The sequence below is a fragment of the Vigna radiata genome, chromosome 7, assembly GCF_000741045.1.
Source record: "Vigna radiata var. radiata cultivar VC1973A chromosome 7, Vradiata_ver6, whole genome shotgun sequence".
NCBI classification, from domain to species: Eukaryota; Viridiplantae; Streptophyta; class Magnoliopsida; order Fabales; family Fabaceae; genus Vigna; species Vigna radiata.
The window spans coordinates 28,038,312-28,061,620 of record NC_028357.1 but is presented as its reverse complement, the minus strand read 5'-3'; the positions used below and the strand labels follow the sequence as shown (position 1 = coordinate 28,061,620).

The 23,309-nt window shown below is 30.9% G+C and overlaps 2 protein-coding genes across 3 annotated transcripts in view; one reads left to right on the top strand and one right to left on the bottom strand.

Moving 5' to 3' along the window:
- Nucleotides 1–458: 458 nt before the first annotated feature.
- On the bottom strand, nt 459–2,414 carry LOC106765652 (cyclin-D3-2). Its single transcript, XM_014650339.2, has 4 exons — nt 1,731–2,414; nt 1,429–1,630; nt 1,166–1,296; nt 459–1,053 (listed from the first exon to the last, which is right to left on the bottom strand). The coding sequence occupies exons 1-4, from the start codon at nt 2,226–2,228 to the stop codon at nt 769–771; spliced, it is 1,116 nt and encodes a 371-aa protein (XP_014505825.1). The 5' UTR covers nt 2,229–2,414; the 3' UTR covers nt 459–768.
- A 19,052-nt stretch (nt 2,415–21,466) lies between these two features.
- LOC106768146 (small RNA degrading nuclease 1-like) overlaps nt 21,467–23,309 on the top strand; it is a 32,756-nt gene continuing 30,913 nt past the window's right edge. For both annotated transcript variants that reach the window (XM_014653123.2, XM_022783339.1), the window contains exons 1-3: nt 21,467–21,608; nt 22,230–22,412; nt 22,490–22,573. In XM_014653123.2, coding sequence (XP_014508609.1) covers nt 21,576–21,608; nt 22,230–22,412; nt 22,490–22,573 — 300 coding nt within the window. In that variant the 5' untranslated portion in view covers nt 21,467–21,575. The remainder of the gene's footprint in view (nt 21,609–22,229; nt 22,413–22,489; nt 22,574–23,309) is intronic.

The window sequence follows — 23,309 nt, the reverse complement described above, 5'->3', positions numbered from 1 at the left end:
TAACTCCATCGCTTTTACGACTCAATGTTAGGAAATTAAGCAAGACACCGAATCTTGCGACCAAAATTACTGTTGAGTTCTTCAATTCACCCGTAGAACAGAAAAAGATGCCAATATCTGAAGACAAAATGTTTTGCCAGACTTGCATTAGATACAAAACAGATTCCGATGGCCAGAGAAGTAAACGTCTACGTTTTCGGAAAGATGGGGTTCCATATCTGTGAGAGTACCTTGTCCCCCCCTCTGGGAGAGTAACAGAAAGATATGCATTGGCAAAAGGATCCACGAGCATCTCCTATACCTAGTGGGACAACACATTTCTTAAAGATATTTAAGAAATTCATTGATAAATCTAAACTGTCACTAAAGACATTTAACCATCTTTGATTAGCAGTTAGAAATCTCTTTATGCAGTTCTTAATCCGCAGAAACAGAGGATAGATCGGCCGATTGGCAGATAATAAGCAAACGAAATATCTTGAATGTGCTCTGGGACCAATGTCATGAGTAGGATGATTAAAAACGGCAATGATAATAGAACTCACAGGTAGGACTACAAGTTTATAACTTGTATTTCTACTCGGTATCAGATATCTTATCCACCTCAAACAATAAAGTGGAGGAAATCTCAGTCTCTGCCTCATTAATTTTTCAAATTTTGGCTAGAAATGTCTATAACTAAGAACATAATTTAGTTGCATTTGGACAACATGACTGCCAGATTTATGTGAAAGAAAGCTACCACATTGGAAGTAAATACTGAGATCATTAACGAGGGCTATTAAGAACATCAATTGACACGCGACTAACAGAAGGCAGCCGCATTTGCTGGTCCTGAGGTCTTCTCCTCTTAAACAGCGGCTCCAGTGAGAGTGAGACTGATGATGACAATGCCCACGAATCATTTGAGCTATCACAGCTGAAAGTTGAATCAAGGATACCACCTGGGCTACTTGGTTCAGTTAGACGCTTGCGTTTCTGGTGAAGGCTGTAAATGCCTTCATAGCGACCTAATATTTTCTGCATGAGCTTGTAGCACTGGTTCACTTGTTCCTGTAAGATGCCACCAACGTTTTTCAATTACTCACCAAATCAATGACAAATTCAAATATTCAACAAACAAGAACACGAGAGACAGAGAATCAATGAAGTTAAAGAGACGGACCTCGCTAATCTTTAGTAAACCAAGAAGCTGATCAATGTACTTTGTAGCGTTAAATGATTCAATCTCTTTAATAACATGGATCATGGTAGCAGCAGCCAATGTAGAAGGAAGATAACTCATAGCCCTTGAATCTGACAACAATCATGAAAATCCATACACAGATGTCAGCGATCATAATGGCACGACTCCGATTGGCATAACATGAATATCTAGTGTTTCATTAATTAACATTTAAATCCATACTAGAAATGTTTGTCTCATACCCGCAGTGACATTGAGAAGAACCCGCTCACAACGCCATAGAAACTCCCAATGCAAGCGACTCTTCAAACCAAGCCTTCTGACAATGTGTTCAAAGAAAGAAATTGGAGTCACCGGATGCATCCTCCATTTAAGAGTTGACAGAACCAGCAGCTCCATTCTCTGAATGGTCTTCGCCTCAAACACAAATCTCGATTCCTCCACCTAAAAAACCCACCAACCAAAGAAAGGCAAGTGCGTGAAAAACAAAATAATAAGTCATATCAACAAACACCTAGGGTTCATCTTAGATCATAAAACATACTTGAAGGTCCAAAAGAAGCGGCACATGGGTCTCTTCCGTTTTTGCAGCAAGGGACAAACAAGCAACAGCAGTGAGCTGTGTCATCCACGGCTTGTCCCTGTGAAACCTCAGACATGGGATGAACCGATCAAAGTAGTTGACAGCAAGAACAGTGGTCAAAGCAGAAAACCCATAATGTCCACAGACTTTTGAAATCCAGTTCACAGCCTCCACACGAGACCCTTCTAAGGGCCCATCAGCAATGGAACTAAGAGAACAGGAATGGGTCTCTCCCTCTTTGGAGATTAAAGACACAAGCTCTTCATCTTCCCAGAACAGATCATTCTGAAGCAAAGCCAAAGGCAAAGATTGCAACTTTCTCCCAGATGGGTCATCGTCGTTGATCTCACACTCACCGCCGTTCGCATCCAAATCTTCCTCGAAGGTATCACGCTCTTCGCAGAGAAGGGCATCGAGGATGGAGGGAGAATGGTGCTGTGCATCGTCACCTAGAGCCATTCTCTTCAAAGAAAGAACTTGTTCATGGTTGGTAAGAGAAGATGTGCAGAGCCATTTTCAACTGTGGCTATGTTTGTTTCTTTGTTTCTCTCACTAGGGTGAGTTGAATGAGATAAATGAGAGAAAGAGAGAAAGAGAGAGAGCCGAATGCAGTAATCAAACAAAGGGTTTTATCTGAGAAGCACTTCACGCTTGTCCTTTTCTTTCCCTTTCTTTTCTTCATATTTTCTTCCACATATGTTGTTTTTTTAATATTTGTATTGAAGGACGAGCAAGACAGCCTGTTGTTTCGCGCGCAGAAAAACAGCGCGTAACGGCAACAAATATATCACGTCGTATTTTGAATTTGAATTATGGGATGTAATCTAACAATACTCTTTTTTCTTCACATCAATAAATATGCTTTTATTACTAAACATTACATACTTTTCTTCACATAACTTGAAAATTGTGTTATCAAATTAATAGCAAAGCAGTTAAGTTATTTATTCATCTAATTTATCGTTAAAATTTATTGGTACGGTAGAGATTAAGAATATATGCATCAAAATTACATATACTTAAAACAATTCAACTACAGTAATTAATTAAGTTTTTGGATAAATGATAATACAATGTTTTAAATTACTTTTATGTTTTGAAAATCACAACATAAATTCAATTAATCATTTTATTTATTTTCAATTTCAAACAAATAAATTTATCAAAGGTTGACGCTCCAACTTGTCTCATTCTATCTTTAACTCATGTAGATTATAAAATATACAAATATAAATAAAAGATATTAAGAATATGTGCAACTACAAATTTCAACAATAAACAAAGTAATTAAACTACAATGATTATTTAAGCTAATAATTCAATATAATGAGTGAATAAATGACAATACAATGGTATGGATTGATTTTAAATTTCAAAAATCACGATATAAATTAAACAATTCATTTCATTTCTCTTCGGTTTTAAAAAATATTAACAAAAATACTATTAAAGGATTGAGAATTTCATCTATTTTGGATACATTTGTTTTCTGGGATGGATTTAGAAAATAAATTAGAGTAGATTTGAAGGATGAAAGAGGTAAAAATGTGATGATTTAGATTAAAAAGTATATATAAATGAAAATTTTGATATAAAAGTTTATAGAAATTGATCAGTCATACGATAAGTTTCATAAATTAAAAAATATTTCATTTGATAAAATTGAATGATTAAAGTAAAATATAATTAGTGTAAATTATAATAAAATTATATGTGAATTATTGTTATTAGTATTTTTTTATTGTTATCATTTATAATATTATCATTATAATTATTAATTTATTACTATTATTATTATTATCTATTATTAATATTATCATTTTAATAATAATTTATATTTATTATATTATTATTATTATTAATATATTGTATGTCACCGTTTGGGATAATTTTGCATTGATGGAGCTTTGACGTTTTGCTGAGTTTTCGAAAAACATGTCAAAAGTTTGTGTAGAAATTTGCAAGGCAAAGATCTCCGCTACTATGGACAATAGCCATGTCTTGACTCATATAGGTTATGAGTATCAGATCTCAAAACCACAATAAAATATCATCTTCACCTAATTTCATAATTCTAGTAATAAATTGACAAATTAGTTCGCTTAGATGAAAATATACTATTCATATTTCTAACAACTTTATAATATAATATTTATTTATGAATTTATAATTTAAATTTATTTATTTTAAAACAAATTTAATTCAATTTAATTAAGTCTACAATATCTTCATGAGATAAACTCATTCTAACTTAAACAAAAATTATTTGTCTTATATTTAAAAAAAAAATATATTTATAGAATATTATTGAAGGATTGAGAGTCTTGTATATCTTACTAGACTTAGATAAGTTATAAGAATTATACCTAAAATCAGTATTGTATCTTTAAATAGTATTTTGAGATATAAAATTTTATTTATAAATGTTTAGAAATTTGGAAGGGAAGAGACCCAATAGCAATTAAGCTTCGCCACTATTTAAACGGACAATAGCAACTTTAATTCAGTTTGAGTACATGTCTAAAAGATAAGATCATCGCCTCATTCCATAATTCTAATAATAAATTGAGAGATTAGTTCGCATCCTTAATATCTTAATATTTTGAGATATAAATGTAGATTCCATTATTTATAGTATTTTTTTTATATAATATTTATTTTATTAATTTATCATTTAAATTAGTTTATTTTAAAACAAATTTAATTCAATTTAATTAAGTTTGAAATATTTTCATGAGATCAATTCATTTTAAACTGAATATATTTGTAAAAATATCTCTTTTAATTATTATCCTCCTCTTCTCGGTTGTGTAATCGTTATTACAATAGAATTTACAATACTTGATCATGTTAGCATTATATAGATTGGTGGACTTCTTGGATGGAGGTATAAGATTGGTTTGAAGGACCTCATTTAAGATATGAGATTTGGGTGCATTCAATGATGTGAAATGTGCGAACTTCAGAGGCATGTGCTCCCTAGGGTTTGGTGTTACGTTCTTCCCTTCCTCCCCAATTTCCTCCTTCTTAGGTGGCGGTGCCTCGGTTCGCAAGGTTGTCGCCCTCCTGTTCTAATATTGTTCCACCTCTTCCAACGCATGTACTTGGTGGCCCTCAGCCTCGTGTTATGCATACTTGTTGAGGGTCATATATAAGTGGTTGGCAAAGGGTCCCATTTGCAAAGTCATGACCATATAGGTGAGCATGACCTCAAGGTCAAGATTCTTCACATTCAGGGCCACCTTGTTGAAGTGATCTATGAAGACCTATTGAGGTTCATCTTCCTCTTGTCGAACGTTAAGGAGAATGAAAGTGGTAAGGTCATGATGGCAACTAGTTGTGAACTGAGCAGTAAAGACCTGAGTCAGGGTATTGAAGTAATCTATGGAGTATCGTGGAAGGTTAATCCACCATTCTAGGGTCGCCTCCTTCGGAGTGGAGGAGAAAGCTTTGCGCATAACAACATCGTCAGTTGAAGAAGAGGTTGAATTGCATCATATATAAATGTGTTCGTTGGGGTTGATGGTACCATTGTACCAATCCACGATCAGGGTTTTCCAATGCTTAGGCAAAGGTGTTTCCATGTTGTCATTCACAAATGGATGCCACCACCTTTCAATCATCTACAACGGGCAAACAAGTCTTGGTATCAAGCAATACTTGCTTTCTCCTTTGTGAGTCGGATAAGTTTGCAGGGTCCTTAGCGCGGATGTCGCGTTATCAATAATTTCCTTCTCTCCTTCCAGTTATTTGTCTTCCTTTACCTTCATCTTCAATTGAGCATTGTCCTCCCTTAAAGCTTCTCCAAGCTCCTCTTATGAAACTTATTGAATTCCTGTTGCATCCTGGCTTGGTTTGCCAGGACGACAACAATGTTAACCGTCGAGGTATTGGCTTTCACAATAGTCCTTGTTTTGGTCCGCACCATTTTCTCCAACTTCAAATGTCTTCACAACATGCTCCTGCACACAACTCTTCACAAAATACTACTAGATTCTATGATGGGCGCCAATTGATCTTTCAGGATCGATTATACCTTGCAAAAACCTCTATTCCACGTATTGTCCTCATCATTATTTGACACTCGTCTTTTTGGTACTCAATATTAGTCCACAAAAGTGTAATCAATCCAATTGAACTCATGGTCAACGAGATAAAACATTATAAATAAAACATTAATGATGATTTATCATTCATTTTCACATTAATTGAGATTTGACCAAATTTTTTTGACTAAATACTAATTTGAGTATCATGTAACTTTTTATATAATTTCCTACTCAGATTATGTTTGAAATATATTAGAAGACAAATAATAACTATCGAAAGATAAATATCGAATCATAAATACGTAAAAAAAATCATATAAAATATATTTAATTCAAAAAACAGAATATATATATATATATATATATATATATATATATATATATATATATATATATTTTGTTTAATTTATAAACCATGTATTTGAAAAGAAAAATATTTTTTTATTATAATTTTTAAAAATTTTAGTAACAGTCATTTCTGATTTGACCATAATAATAGTGATTTTTAATTGATCAATATTAATATATTAATAGTGACAAGACAAAATGATGTTGCCTTCATGTATTTGAATTTTCTTAACATTTTTTAAAAGATAAATGAATTATCATTAAATATTACAAGTTATAAAAAGTTTTAATATATATTTTAACGCGTCTTCCTTATTTGATTGATGTAGAACACATTGACAAAAAAAAAATGATGGGAAAAAAAGTAACAAAAATGATGTATAATATATTGAAAATAAAATTTAAATAAGATGGTTGCTCGAAAATTAAAGAGGTTTGTACATCCTAGTGTCCGTATTTATGATTTTTTAATAATTTCTTTAAAAGTTAAAAAATTCCGGATCTTGAAAGAATTTTGTTCCTAAAGAGATAATATGTTAGAGACTCACTCTCTTCAACTTAATTTTTTGTTTTCCTAAAAGCATGAATTATTTTCTTATGGAGACTATATATATTGCATTCGTAATGAATGAAAATAAACTTTAATTATAATTGAAACTGATCATATGAAAAGTAAATATTTTACAAGTGTCATTATTTACCGTGACCATCAATATTATGACAATAATCCAATATATCATAACAAAACTAAACTAAACATATTTAGTTTAGAGAGATCGATATTAGATTAGATTATGAATATATATATATATATATATATATATATATATATATATATATATATATATATATATATATTCATAAAAGCAAATTATACTTATTACAGTTATATAAGTTTGAAAGTGTGATATGCGACCATATTAAAGGGACAATGTGCAGAGAAAGAGAAAGAGAGAAAAAAAAAATACAGTGTGAGCTTAAAAGTGAAAAAAACAAATACTTTTAAAAACCACAACATAAAAAAAATGTCATATGTCTTAACAAGACTTTTAACGACGATTATCAATAGAATTGTTTTTATAAGTATTGTCATGACTTTTAACAATGGTTCTCCAATAAATAATCATTGACAACTTTACAATAATTATAGTATTGTCACCACAATTTTTTGACGACGATGGTCCTATAAGTATTGGTAATTAACATTGTGGATAGGAATTTTTTTGCACTAGTGATAATATTTTTTTTCATAAGTTAAATCAACATTTTGATACAGATATCCTAATAAATGATAATTTTAAATGATTATATATGCAAATATTTTTCATTGAAAGAACTATTTTACTATCTTTAATAGAATTTAGTGTAACCATTATTTTGCTGTCAATAATTACACGTTAACCAAAACAATTATGAATGATTAACTATAGGTTTAATTACTAGTTTAGTTCTCACTTGGATTGGAAAATTTCTTGTTCATTCTTGCTTTTGAAAAAGTTTCAATTGCCTCTTAACTTTTGAAAAAGCACCTAAATTAAGTCCCTTAAAAAAATTACTAACAACATGCCACATGTCAATTTGTGTTTTTTATTTTTTTAATCAATTTAGTCTTTTTGCAAAAAAATTTATTGTCACATGTCAGGTTTGTGTATCACGTGGCACTATCAGTGCATGTGGTACTGACACTATTAACGCACGTGACACAATAATGTCATCTGTCAACGCTAGTGTCAAGTGTCTTTATCTTGATTTCAATTCAATCTCTATATAAATTCAATTTAGTCCCTACAACAATATTGTCCCTCTCCAAATTGAGACCAAATTTATTATTTGCATAAAAGCTACACTTATATTTTTATTAAAAATGACTTTTTATCATATTACATTATTATATATTATTAATCCATGACTTTTTATAAGATCAAAACTAATTAAGTATAAGTAATTTTACAAAAAGAGAAGTATTTAAAACTAATATATTTATCACTTATATGACTTTACTCCCAACTTCTAAATACCCCTAACACCTTTCAAACCTTTAGAAACATAAGAAAATCTAGTTGTAACTCCAAATCACTCTTAAAAACTCAAAACCACTTTTATAAGTTACCCAGACCATTTTTTACACTTTTTAGCAATGTAACAACTGCACAATCAAGTTCAATTATACTTATTAATACCTTCAAACACTTCAAATGCATCTCCGTTGTTACAAAATCTCAACATCTAAAACCTTCAATTTAGTCAAAAACATCTAAACACTCGCCCTAAACATAACACTAACCATTCTACACTAAACTTTTCTCATTTGATAGCTTGGACAAGTCCTAATAAGTCTCCTAACACACCCACAACTATCAAACACAGTCTCCATTGCCTACCTCAAATTCTCACTAGTCAAAACCTCATTTTTACAAATAAAATAACCTCTAAATTCAACAATTATCCCCTTACCTATTTCATACCATATTTCTTTCAATTTAACAATACTTACAGGTCTAAAATGACCTCAAAACAGTATTTAACCAGTTACTTCACCACTCCAACACTCAGTTATAAAATTCACCCATTAAAACCCCTATTTATGACCTTAAAAACCCAACAAAAGGATCCTTTTATAAACCAATCACTTTGCGTTTAGTTTCAATAATGAGAATAACTTCATTACACATAATCAATACAGTTTTACACCTCACAAACATACAATTCCAACATATCAACAAAATAGGATCAAATCCTCAATTTCATAGAATCTTCATTTAACTAAGCATGGACATTTCTCAAAATTTAACTACAATACGTAGAAATACAAATTCTTCTAACATAATCACAAACTAAAACAAAGGTTTTAACTTCCCTTACCTTAGAAAGCTCCTACAACTCTAGAAACCCTAATCATTGCTTCCACCGTAAGGAACTTCTAGAACAACCTATAAATCACTGATTGGTGTTTGAAAACAACCCTTAAAAGCTCAACTGAATCAAGAATCAAGGAAGACAAGTTCTTGACACATGCAAAACAAATTTTGCTTTACATGATCCTGAACCGAAGATACCAAGGAAAAAGGGTAAAACCTTACTTGCTCTAAACAGTGAATTGATCGGGTATATTAGTAGACCTTGTTGCAAGGATCACCTAGACATCGCCTGATCGTCAAATAAATAACTTAGGAGTAAGAAATTTTAGAGAGATTGTAGAAAGGTTAAGAGAATAATGTTTTAGAGAGATAAACGATGTTTTAGGTAATTAGATAAGTTTAAAAATTTCTATTTATATTACCGACTTATTTTAAAATAAAATACCCAGTCTCATTATTTTAATACACTTATCTACTTTAATATTCTATTTTCTAGGTTCTTACAATGTTATGCAAAGTGTCTTTATCTTAATTTCAATTTAGTCCCTATATATATGTCTCTTTAATTCAATTTCGTCCTTACAACAATATCGTTCCTCTCCAAATTGAGATCAAATTTATTATTTGCATAAATGTTGGACTTAATTTTTATTAAAAATGACTTTTTATCATATTGCTTTATTATATATTATTAATCCATGATTTTTTTAAAATATTAAAATTAATTAAGTATAAATAATTTTTTAAAAAAGGTAAGTATTTAAAACTAATATATTATTAGTACATGTTTTTCTATAAGAGTAAATTAATCAATACAATTTATATAAATAATAAATTTGGTCTTCTTTTAATTGGGATCAAATTTATTATTTATATAAATTTTATATTAATATTTATATTAAAACTTAGTGGTAAAAATCATGGTTAAAAAAACCTTAATTAATAATATACAATAATATATAATATGTTTAAAACTTATTTTTAATAAAAAAAATATTAGTATAATATTTATAAAAATAATAAATTTGGTTTTAATTTGGAGAGAGACAATATTACTGTTCTATATTGAATAATAAAATTGGAATTAAATTAAATCCAAGAAAAAAACATATATATATATATATATATATATATATATATATATATATATATATATATATNTATATATATATATATATATATATATATATATATATATATATATATATATATATATATATATATATATATATATATATATATATATATATACTAAATTGAATCAAGATAATATTGAAGTCAAGACAATGATACTTGACACTAACATTAACACTCACAGTGCACATGTCACTAAAATGTCTTAAAAAACACAAATTAATACATAACATACTGTTAAGGCCATTAATATTTTTTTAGAAAACTTAATTAAATTATTTTTAAAAATATTAGGACAAAAATGAAAATGAATTTAAACTTTTCAATCAAAATGAGAAGTAAATGAGTAAATAAATCTTAACTATACGCGATTCAAAACTTAACCTGATATAATTTCAAATATCATCATTTTTTATAAATTAATAATTTAAAATTGAATACGTACATATTTAAAGTTTTACTTTTACAATAAGTTAATCATCAAATAGAGTTTATATAATGTAAAATATACTTTATTTCGTAGGTTTAATACCTCCAATCATCCTCTGTTTTGTCAACTAATCTCATTTTGGTCCTCAAGTTTGCAACAGTCTCAATTTAGTCACAATTTTTGAAAATATGCACACATTGTATCCCATCCGTTAAGTGGTAGCAGACGGCGTTAAGTGTTGTCCACATGTTGGAGTGAGAATGTGGTGAGGTATTATTTTTTTTTATGTGTCATGTTTTCATTAAAAGGAACATTGATGATGTGGCATCAGAATTGGATTTAGGGTTAAATGGGATCAGAAATTAGAAATTGGGATTTAGGGTTGTGGAGCTTTAGGGATTTAGAGGATCTACCTCCGACAACCACATTGCCCCCACCCAACAGCCACCGTGTCGTCACCAAAAACGTCACCGGCGACCACCATCCCAATCATCAAAACCATCGCACCATGGAGGCATTTGAAGCAGTCACTCCCTTTGCGCTTGCCCTCCTCTCCGGTCAGCTTTCATATCACCGGAGTTGCAGCAGCCGCCACCGGAGTCAAAGTCGGTCCCAACCACTCTCTCTCCTCCTCTCATGCTTGCCTAGGGTGAGTTACCGCCGACGTCTTCCCATCCCTATTTGGTAGCGCTAGTGTCGTCGGCGATGTTGCTTGCCTCTATTATTCTCACTGTCCCGACCAACGTTCCTCTGGTGACTTGTCAACACTCACAGGATTCTCTGGGTCACGCACGCATCAAAGAGATGGTGGCGACACCGAGAGATCTATTCCGGCAGAGGAGACAACAATGGGACCGGAGAATTTCCAATGAGTTCCAATTTGGGGTTTTGAAATTTTAGCTAATTTGGGATGTATGGGTTTAATTTGTACTACGTTTCCCTTTGCTGATTCAATCGAAACACGATGATAATTTGATGGAGAAAGAAACCGAACAATCAGGTTTCTACTGCTTTGACCCTTCCTATTTTTCTAGTAATGCTTGATATTTGGCTTTTACTCTGGTCACAGGGCAATGGTGGGGATGAGTTGGTTTATTCGTTGTGGTTATTTTGTGTTGTTGATTGGCTCGGGTTCATTCGAGAGGGATGAGATGTTCATCACAGGTGAAGGGCGTTTCGAGATAGGGAGTGGTTATACGACTTGCAAGGGAGAATTTATATTTTCTTTTTTTTTTTTGTTTCGTATGAAAACTGACATGAAAAGGGGATACATCTAATTCTGCCTCTATTTTCATTCTTATTACCTGTGTTTTCTGGGTGCAAGTAAATGGACATTGAAGTCTTGATGCTGGGGAATATACACTGTTTTCTACTGTTAGCTATTGCAGGCATTGAAGTCTTGTTCTCCTTCTTTCTCTTGTGGTGATGATGCCACATCACCACTAAAAAGTCCATGTAAAAAAAAAAAATAACACCTCACCATATTCTCATTCCAACACGTGGACAACACTTAACGCCGTCTGCTACCACTTAACGGATGGGATACAATGTGTGCATATTTTTAAAAATTGTACTAAATTAAGACTGTTGCAAACTTGAGGACCAAAATGAGATTAGTTGACAAATCAGAGGACCATAGAAGGTATTAAGCCTTATTTCGTACTACAAACGGTTTTAGCTTTTATTTATTTATTTTTGTTAGTTATATTTTTATATTTAAATGTTTTTAAGATATCTTTGATTTCAGAACGTGACGTTAAATCACATCATGTTAATAGTTTTTAATATAATTATTTAAGTATCACCTTATCTTTAAATAATGAATTTTTGTAATTTAAAAAAATCATAGATATATAATTTTTATAAAACTAATAGAAGACAAAGATATATTTAATAGTAATTTAAATTATGTTTAAAAAATTTAATATTAAACCCGGGAAATTCTAATTCATTTCCGTCATTATTCATGAGAGGATTTTTCATTCTTTATTTTTTAATAATTTTTTTTGGGTTAAATATGTTTTAGTTTCTATATTTTGGGACGATTTTGTTTTTAGTCTCTCTTTCAAACTAAAGTACAATTTAGTCCTTCAACTTTAGAAAACTCTAATTTTAGTCATTTTTATCAATTTTTTTTAACTTTATTTGCTATTTCAAGCACGTTTCATTATAATATTTGGATTGTTTACACTGTTTGACACATTTTTGCTTCAATGTTATATGAGAAACACGTTTGAAACAACAAATAAAGTTAAAAAAAATTAGTAGAAAAGACTAAAACCAGAGTTTTCTAAAGTTGAAGGACTAAATTGTACCTTAGTTTGAAAGAGGGACTAAAACCAAAATTATCCCAAAATATAGAGAATAAAAACATATTTAACTTCTTTTTTTTTTCATTTGCAGTATCTGAATTTATACATTTTGTACATAAGATTAAAAACATTGAATGAACTGATCAAATCTTATTTGATTTCATTTTGTTTTCACAGAAAAAGCATCTCCTAACTTAGTCGAAATACTTTACTTTTGAAATCCACGAAATAAATTCTGTTCCTTCCTCAAAATATTCTCCATAAACACATGTATCATAACTTTTCTTGACACAAATAAAACGTGGACCAATAAAAGTCAGTGTCTAGTCAAACAGATCCTTACTTGCAAAAAAGACCTGCAATGAATATTATTTTGTTTTTTTTTTTATCGTGAAATGATATTATGAGTATCTATTAATTAAAAAAATGAAAAAAAGTGTTTAGTGATGGTAAATGGTAAATGGTAAATGGAGTATCGGAAAAGACAGAAAGAGTATCTATGAATATGATAAAAGAAAAAAAGAAGGCAGAAGAGAAAGGGAAAGGGCATGCATGCATCGAAACCACAATCTCCGTTACTTTTTCATAATTGTTGCCGTCTTGTCTGCGAAGAACATACGTTGTACGTCTTCTTTTATGTCTTTGGTTTTCTCGTTAACCCAACAACAATTGTATTCTAGTAACATCCATTAAATACGCACCCTGCAACACGATACTCTGCATTACTAATCCCACCAACTACGTACGTCTCTTTGCAACCCTATTCAATTTTAATCCTCTCTTCCATTAACCACCACACCAATATTTCTCACTAAAATCATTCTTATACTACTTCTCATTAAACTCAATTACCTCAATCATTTATCTCTACCGGCCACACAACCATAATGACACATCATTGTACTTTTCGTTTTACATCAATTCACCAATTCATTTTAGTCCACGTGCCTACCATCAAATTTTTTCTCACTAAACAACTTTTACCAACCTCATTAGCCCCTCTTCTTATCTCTCCCATGCTTCACAGTTACTACATACAATTCTTCCCTGCATTTATAAACACTGTTTATCACCACCACTTCTCCTTCTGTCATACACCAGAGCTATATATATCTACTATTCATTCAGACTTCGGAGACTGACTTTTCCTACACACATCACCAATGCCTATAATTTATGTTTAATTAGATATCAGTTTTTAGTTAACCAAAGTAGTGGAATAGAAAAATATCTCCAATACTACTACTATGGATGGCATTGTCACAGTACGTAACAAAATTCATGCTACAAATCCTTTTTTTTTTTGTTGAAATGCTTGATTTTGATTTCAAAAAATATCTACAAATGACAAATGAGAGCAATTGGTTGTTACCGTTGTATGAAAAGTCTAAAACTACACATCTCCTTGTTATTTTATAACTTTGCTTCTTTTTCTATTAACAAGTTCTCTAAATTTTTAATAAAAAGGGACAAAAGAAGTTGTTTTTTTTGGTAAGCACAACGAATCAACGATCCTTGTTTGAATAATCATCCAGTGCTTCTTTTTAACTATTTGATAGTGTTGCACGATAAAGGGTCTGAATTGCCAGCAAAGAAAGAGATAAAAAAAACTTGCATTTCTTCTACCACCTGCTTTCTCTTCCTTTCTTTCTGCACTTTCACGGCTCAAGCTGCGAGGCACAAACACACACACAGTGAGAAAGCACTAAGCAGTGTAATCCAGCAGAACCGAACTTTGAAATAAAGATGAGAATATAGTTCCATCTGGTGTGCTTTTCATTGGTAAGTTTCACATTTTCTTTTTAAAAACTTGGCCAAAAAACTTTCACTTTAATAAATCAATGTTAAAAGTCATGGCCCAATTTGCTAAAAAAATCACTGCCAAACAAAAATACAGGTTGTGTCTGCATTAACCTTGTTAGAAGTCAACTAATCTGTATTTAAGAGATCATGAATTGGTGTGCCAGAGTATATTATTTTAGTGTTAATCCACCTTGCTAAAATCTAGTAGCCTGTGCACTTGTGTTCCATTTATAGCCTTCGGACATTAACCTCAATGCTAATTCTTCCACAGCAATTTGCATATAAAATTGACCCTGAGAAGTTGTTGTCATGTCCTCCCTTCTTCTTCTCCCTGATTATGGCATACAACTTTTTTGGACCATAACCCGTGACTCATTCTAAAGAAGAAGAAGGCAAAAGGAAAAAGGTTAATTTGAGATTATGGACCATTTATTTCCCTACAAAGAGAGAAAGGCTAATAGGGTCAAGGCCAATTAATTTTCGGCAAATAGCAATTTCAACAGTAAAAATAATCAATGTCAGTATGGGAAAATTGCCCTTTTCAAGACAATCCTTTTAAGCCAGGTTTGCCACCAAAGTCTGAGCAATTTGAAATTTTATATTCATGAAAGTTTCGAACTCAGTTAAAGTTAAGAAGGGAAAATCATATATCGAGATGAATCATATACATATAGTCTATAGAGAACTATGAAGGCGTAATAAACTAACTATCGGTACTTCTCGTTCCCCCGGGAAGTGGAAATCACAAAGTTCAGCCTAAGAGCAATTCAATCACTGCTTCAACACCAAAAAAAAGTAATGCAATTTATGTTTTTTAAAATTTTCATCTGAATAACAAACTGATGATAAAATGATCGGACCACCCATTTCTATTATCACTCGTTCCAGATGTCTATATCTGGATATAAAGGTGGTGTGTTGGAAATCTCACATCGATTAAAGATAAAATCAAATTATAATATATAAGTGGAGTGTCACCTTATAAATGAGTTACGTGAAGTTGAATTAAACTTAAAGTCTACTTATAACATGATATCAGAGCCGGGCCATAAATAAAGCCTATTGTAAGGATATTTGTGTTTCTTGGACATTTCTAGACTTAAACTCCACTTCTGATCAAAATTTGTTTCCAGAAATTATAAGAAATAGAAAAACACAAGTACAAGAAACATGAATATGGGTGGGATAGACTTTACAGAAAAAGATACTCTTGCTTGGATGTTTTGCACTTCTTATTCTTCCTTTAGACCAACTCCAGTCGTAAACCTTAGATATTCAGTAGTACATAAATCTGCAATGTTATTTTTAGTTTCCTTTTCAGTGTCCTGTTTGCTCTCTCAAAGTGATTTACATTTTGAGTTATATTACTTATCCACTAATATTTTACAACAATTTATATAACATTTTTTTATTTTTTTTACTTTATATCTTTAATACACTAATAATAAATATTGTTGTTTCCAATCTCTGGGTTCCATCAGCAGCTAACCGCACGGAAACTTATTATTTCTTCATCTGTATCTTTCTTAAAAGAAAGTATTATAGGAAGACACTATTGTTTTGATATATTTTTATAAAAATGCTCAAACTTAGTTTTTTTTTTTTAAACATGCCCTCTTTTATTGATCGAATTTTTTTGTGGAAATTACAAAAGAAAAAACGCAAGTCTCCTATCTTCTTAGTGATACTCTGTTACGACTTTTTTTAGTTTTCTGTCTATTTCAACCAAAATTAAATGTTTGGATGGTGTTGTTTGCCCTTCTCATGATTTTAATTTTGGATTTTTTTATATCCATTAAATATTAAAACATTTAAGATTTAATTAGCAGACAATTGTAGTTAAAAAAAAGTTAGGTCAACGTGTCTTGTAAAATGAACGGGATGAATTTCAGTAGTCCAAGTGGATCAAATGGCAAGTTATAAATACCATCTCTTCCAAAAAGAAAAAGGAGTTCACAACACTATACTTTATCTCCTTACTTTCCTTTTTTATCTAGTCTTTTAATTTTTACTCACTCATTGAATTATGTGTTGGATCAAACTCACATATTATTCCTTAGTCTCCTTTTCTTTTCTTACTTTTTAGTTTCTTTAATTTTTATGGTGACATCTCTGTTTCTACCATTTTGCCTTATATTTGATTGTTATGATTCAGTTTTCTTTGGAAGTTTCTTTGTTGTAATTGCACCTTTATATACTAGAGTTGCATTAAGCAACAACATTTAATTCATATTTATTACTTTTTAAATTCTAAATATAACATTATTTTATATAAATTTCTCATGACTTATGTTTTTATATTTTTATCATTGTCATCACATTACATATATTATTGTCATAATTTTATAAGAGAAATAATATCTCATGATTGTTATATCATGATTATCATTATTTTCTTAATTCCACCATTATATTTTAACATCTCATACTTTTATCAAGGTCATTATTATCATTATCACCATTGCTTTCATGACAATCACTGTCGTTGATATCAATGAAGGTTATTCTTAGTCTCAATGAATTTTATACATAATTAGAGTTTATATGTAACTTATAATACCAATAAAATTAACATTATACAAACAAAGATGAGATTTAGAAAATGATATCACCAATTGCTTGATCATAAGACTTGAAGAATTAGGAAATACAAAATTCTAACATGTAGAATTGCAATTAGGTAGGAAAAGTCATAAAAATAGGTGTCACAAATAATGAGGTCTGATAAACTTTGGAGATGGTCACACAAAATAATAAATTCTTGATAAGAGAAAAAAGTTGAGGGAAACACTTTAGTAGATTATTTCTCTCACTTCAAATGACAACTAAAATATTATGTCTATTCTTTTCGTTCACAAAATTATTTATAACCCTTTTTACATAAGAAAAAAAAAATTAAATAAGTTTTTGGATTTTTTATTCTGAGCCTAATAATGGAGTCTTTTGTTTCATTTCAAACCAACAATACATGTGACTAACATCTCTGCATGTTGAGCCCCATCATGTAACTATACCACCATTAGATGAACCACCGTATTTTGCAAAGTTTCCTAAGTCAATTTAGTTCTTGCTCTTGTCATGGACCCTCATAAGCCTTGTATTAAGTCTCAAACTTCCCTTTGATATAAAGTATGAACTTCACAATTGTTAAGGGTTCCAACATCCTTAATGATGTTCACATCATTCCTATTTTTTAATAGGCTTTGTTCTCAAATCCAATAAATAATCATTTACATTGAAAAAAAGAGAGATCAACCACATTAAAGTATTACTTACACCATATTTACCTTGGCTAATACTTGAAAATATAGTTTATAGACAATATCATTTACCTTGGCTAATACTTGAAAATGACCATCTCCTCTGGGCATAATCTTAGAATCCTTTCGTGATGGAAAACACTATTTTCAAAAATGCACTCGTACCTAGTCACCTAGTTCAAATGTGACTTTTTTTTCTTCCTTTGTTGTCATATTTTGCATACCCTTCCATTTTCTTCTCAATTTGGACCTTGACTTTCTCATATAACTTCTTAACATATTTATCTTGATCATATCCAAACTGATCCTTATATTGAAAAATGTTAGTTAATGGTAACAAATCTAAAGAAGTTAAAACCATAATCAATTTCAAATGGTGACAATTGAGCAACATTAAGTACAACCCTGTTGTAAGCAAATTTAATATGTGGTAAACACTCTTCACAAGTTCTAAGATTTTTCTTAATTGTAGCTCTAAGAAGACTAGAAAGTCAATTTAGCTCGTGCTCTTGTCATGAGCCCTCATAAGTCATGTATTGGATCTTAGACTTTCCTTTAATCTTGAGTATAAACTCCGTGATAATTATTAAGAGTTTCAACATGATCAATGATGTCCACATCAATTACCATTATTGGCATCGTGTTATCACTTTTGTCGTCACCATCTTTACCTCAGTAGCTATCATTATCATTGTTGTCATTACCATCATTATTCTAAGTGTTAAAATTATAGTCATTAACAATTATGTTACTTAAATTTACCATGTAACAGATATTAATATGATTGTGTATCTTATTTTTATCCTACCATATTGTTATTTTCTTAATCATTATATTTGAATCACAAAACAAGTCCTAAAATATTAACACCAACTAGTTTTGAAGGCTCACACTAATAAGGTTCACAATGACAAAACAACGATGTTTGTAAAACTAATATATCCATCTAGCAACAATGAAATGTAAAATTATAAGATTAATTTTATTCATTTCTTCTTTAATCATGCTTCATTCATTATCACCTAAACTCATTGATTTTTTTCCCTTTTCAATTGCACTATGTTATGCATGGATAATGGAGATGTGTATCCTTATCTAATTCAACAACTAAGTATTGAATTTGAAAGTATCTATGATAAAAATAAAGGAAATACATTATATGTCAAAAATTATAATATATAATCTAAAAATATACAACTTAAACATACTTGACAATATAGAGAACTCACATTATCATAACGTCATTCAATCACAAATTATTATCTAGTATAAGTTAAATGAATTTTAAAATAATTTTCAGCCTATGACATCATTAGGATCATAAAATTTGAAATATTGTTCATTTTGATATTGGTATGAACTTAGAGTTTTTTTTCCATCCTCAAAATGTATTTTTTACTCATAGGAAATACACTTATAGGCCTCCAAACTACTTAACTTCATTGATGACAAAACGAATAACAGAACCATTGTCCACGATACATGAAATCTCAACGTGGAACCCTCTTATTCTCACAAAATCACCATTTTCAAAGATTGAATAGAACATATCTTTTTTCCTATGATCCCTACCAATTTCCCACCCAAGTGAGAAACTACACCTATATGGACTTCAAAAGAACATTTAAACCATGATCACGAGTAACATCTCCTTTCTTTACAAGCTTAAATGCCTCATTAAGTCTATCCTTATTTTCAAAGTTCAAGCCAAATTTGTAGCTTTAAAGCTTTATCACAAAATTATATTTTGAAAGGGAACAAAGAAGTTGAAGTGGTAGAGGAGTTGGCTTTAATTCCAACAATAAATTGTATATTCTTTTAACATACATAATTGATAGAAACCGATATAGCAGGCACAAACTAATCTCTAACGTACAATGGTCAAACCAATGAAAGAGTGAAAATGAGGTAGCGAAAGACAAGCATTTGTGGAAACTTATGGTGGGTTAAGAACTAGCCGTGGAATGAGGTTAGAGGAGACTCAAGGTCTCTTTGGACATGACCATTAAGCAGAGAAAGTAGGTTGGAGGGTTCTCATTAACATATCATTGCATATGCTAAAATATGTGTATTACAAATGATGGAGCACTAAATTTATAATACATTCAGTCTCTGTAATAACCCTATCAACTATCCTGATCATGAAGCACCGTTTAAAGAGCATGTGCCACGTCTATCAATAGATTAAACATGTGCCATAAAGAAAGGAAAACATGATGAAGGTTTGTTAGACGCTAGCATGGGCATTCGTTGGACGCATATATGCAAGCTGAATGAAGGAAGCTATTAGAACATGTAACGTTGAATGCCCTGGGGTTTCCACTGAGCAGCCTTTCACTGGGCTACATGGTCAGGTCATTAAGCGACCATAGATGACCTTGGTGGGTTGGTGTTGAGCTTACTTACTTTTTGTTGATAGATTTTGACAACCCTACTTCTTGTTGATAGGTCTTAACAACTTTATGTGATCTTGTTGAAATTATTTTCCTTTTGATAGGTCCATGGTTTGAACTTAAGTCATCAATAATAGTCTTACATTACTTAAAAGTTGAGACTAATGTACAATATCACATTACTTAGAAGTTGAGACCACTCTGAGTTTAAATGCATAATCTCACAACTCGAGATTAATGTCAATTGAAATACACATTCCTCCTTCTACCTTTCAAAATGTATTTTCCAAACCATAATCGGGAGAAGCCTTAGAAAGTGAAAAGATAGTAGCAAATGAAATTTGATGAATGTGAGTGGAAACACAAAAGATCTGAAACAACTTTTTATTTGTGCAAAGTAGCATGACAAGTGAGCGAATTGGAAATGATAATGTGAAATGGATGATTAGGCATGCCGAAAGCAAAAGTCCCACGTAGGAGTTCTCTTGCGGTTGGATGCAAATCAAAGAGCAATAAGTGGCCATTATTTTCTTCCCACTGACAACGTAGCAATAGCTGCTTGTAGATACTGCAACAAATAAGATCTTTTATCAATATTTTAATTACATTCATTAAATTACTTCAATATTTTCTCAAACTTTGAGTTATATGCAAAAGTGGACACAAATAAGATATTTTAGAACACGCTTTAATATACACGAAAAGCAATATAATATAAATATGAATATATATTTTTATATCAATTAATATTCATAATTAAATTCAATATATATATCTAAAATATTATTTTACATATTTTCTTTGTTATATGCCTGTGAAACTAAAAAACAAGTAAAAAATAGAAAAATAATAAAATACAAACAGTGTGGACTATAAACTATATAATTAAAAATTTATGTATAATAACTTGGATATAGATAATATAAAATATTTATATAGTACAAAACTACAAAAATAAAATAAAGAGATTAACAGAATAAATACTGTAAAAACTGTACCAAAAATAATGTAGCAAAAAATGTATATTACTATACATAGAGGTTCATGAAGATTAGATTATCTGTGGGTAAAAATAATAACAAAATAAGTAAAAGATAAGGAAAAAAGAAAAAGTAAAAACCCGGAGGCAGCATAAAACATCCCTGAAAACCTAGACGCTGCNCTATATGTTTGGACGCTGTTTTGCAAAGATTTTGACAAGGCTTCGTAGCAACTCAATATGGAAGAAAAAATAGACACTGCAGAAAAGAAGGTGAGCTTCCTTAGTCAACGCTTTCAGTATATTTGTTTGTTTGTTCATGGTTGTTTCCAACGCCTTCGAAAAAACAGTTCGATTTGTGCGTTTTTCGCTTTTAAGTTTCTTTAGATGTTTAGTATTTTGAATGTACTGCTGGGGAATCAATTGAATATTTTAGGTGGTGAATTTTTATGGGAAATTAGGATGAATGTTTTGGCATGAATGAGTTAAAGCCCAAAGTTAAGAGTCGTGGTATACAGTCTTAGTTTTAGTTGTGTGTTTCCTGTCATGGTTTCAGGGGTGATGAAATCATTGGACTAAATGCCTATGCTTTAATACTTATTTAATAAATGAAAGACTACCTTTGCTGTAAACCTAGTGAATCAGTTCATATAGAATTAGGGATTAGTTATGTTTGCCAAAATTATTTGCAACTTCTTTAGTTGTTGGTGATAATGATGTCATCAATAGTCATATAGATAAATAGATAAATTGTAATACATTGTGAGACTTTTAGATGTATATGCCAGTTTAAATGGATGATGAGATATCTTGAGTGTTTTGTAGTGTTTTTGTTTTCCCTTTCCTTCTTTCTCCTCTGTCCCAGCAATATAACCAGTGCTTCCATATGGGTAGGTGCTGGCTGATATTGTAAAATTGGCACAAAAGAGAGGCCTCAGGGGTAAGCTAGGAGACTGGAGAGAATTCTTGGACAGTCATGATAAACAGTTTGGGACCCGTTTGAGTGATCCATCAAAGCGACCCCATGAGTTATTGGCTACATTTCTAAAGTCTTTTTCGAAGGAGGAAGATTTGAAGGTAAATAACTTTTTAGTACCAAATATGTACACATACACTCAAAAGATGTGAGTTTTATTTATTTCTCCCGTGTTTAGTTTTTTGACAACATCATGAGACATCATGAAAATCAATACATGTTGGAGCGACTGAAAGATAAATCCCTTGAGTCCCCGGAGCAGGTACGTTTTAGTGGTGATTTCTCTGCTAAAATCTTGTTTTAGATTGTAGTTAACTTCCTTTCCTGGATTATAGTAGTAATAAAATAATGTTATTTTACCTTAGTTTTCTATTAAATACTAAGTTTCCTTCCCATTAAGGGCATACTCACCGCATTTGCTTTGGGCTTTCTACCAATCCTTTGCTGTTATTTCTTTAAGCGGTTCAACATTATTATTCAATTTCATTGAGAATGTTCCAATCAATGTTTTCAAAACTGGACTGGGCGGTTTAACTAGTTGAATCAGGAACCGGACTAGTGTTTGGTCCAAGTCTTCCTACAAGACAGATTTAAATTTGAACCGGGATAAAACCAGTCAAACTGCGCATGAAGGCGAAAACCGGGAAAACTAGTGGGTTGGGAGGTTTGACTGGTTGTTTTTGAAAACTTATCTTATTTTTTTATGCTGTTAGTTGGTTTTTCAAGAGAGTTGTAGTTACTAACGAATTTAAATTTGAACCGTGATATAGCCGGTGAAACTGGAAAACCAGGTGGGTTGAGAGGTTGAACTTGTTGGTTCTAAGAACGTGTGGTTTTTTGTTGTAGAGAGTTGTAGTTACTAATGGATTTTATTTGTTATTGTTGAACTTATATATATATGATGTATTATACTTGTTTGCTTTCATATATAGCTTACTTTTGTCGCATGCTATGACTTATGACACAATCAAGTGAAGTTTAATTTTTAATTTTGTAAA

Coding starts and splice junctions, on each gene's coding strand:
- LOC106765652 (XM_014650339.2), bottom strand. CDS start 2,228: ATGGCTCTAGGTGACGATGCACAGCACCATTCTCCCTCCATCCTCGAT. Junction 1,297..1,428: donor TCTTCTCAATGTCACTGCGG/GTATGAGACAAA, acceptor GATTGTTGTCAG/ATTCAAGGGCTATGAGTTAT. Junction 1,054..1,165: donor GTTTACTAAAGATTAGCGAG/GTCCGTCTCTTT, acceptor GGCATCTTACAG/GAACAAGTGAACCAGTGCTA.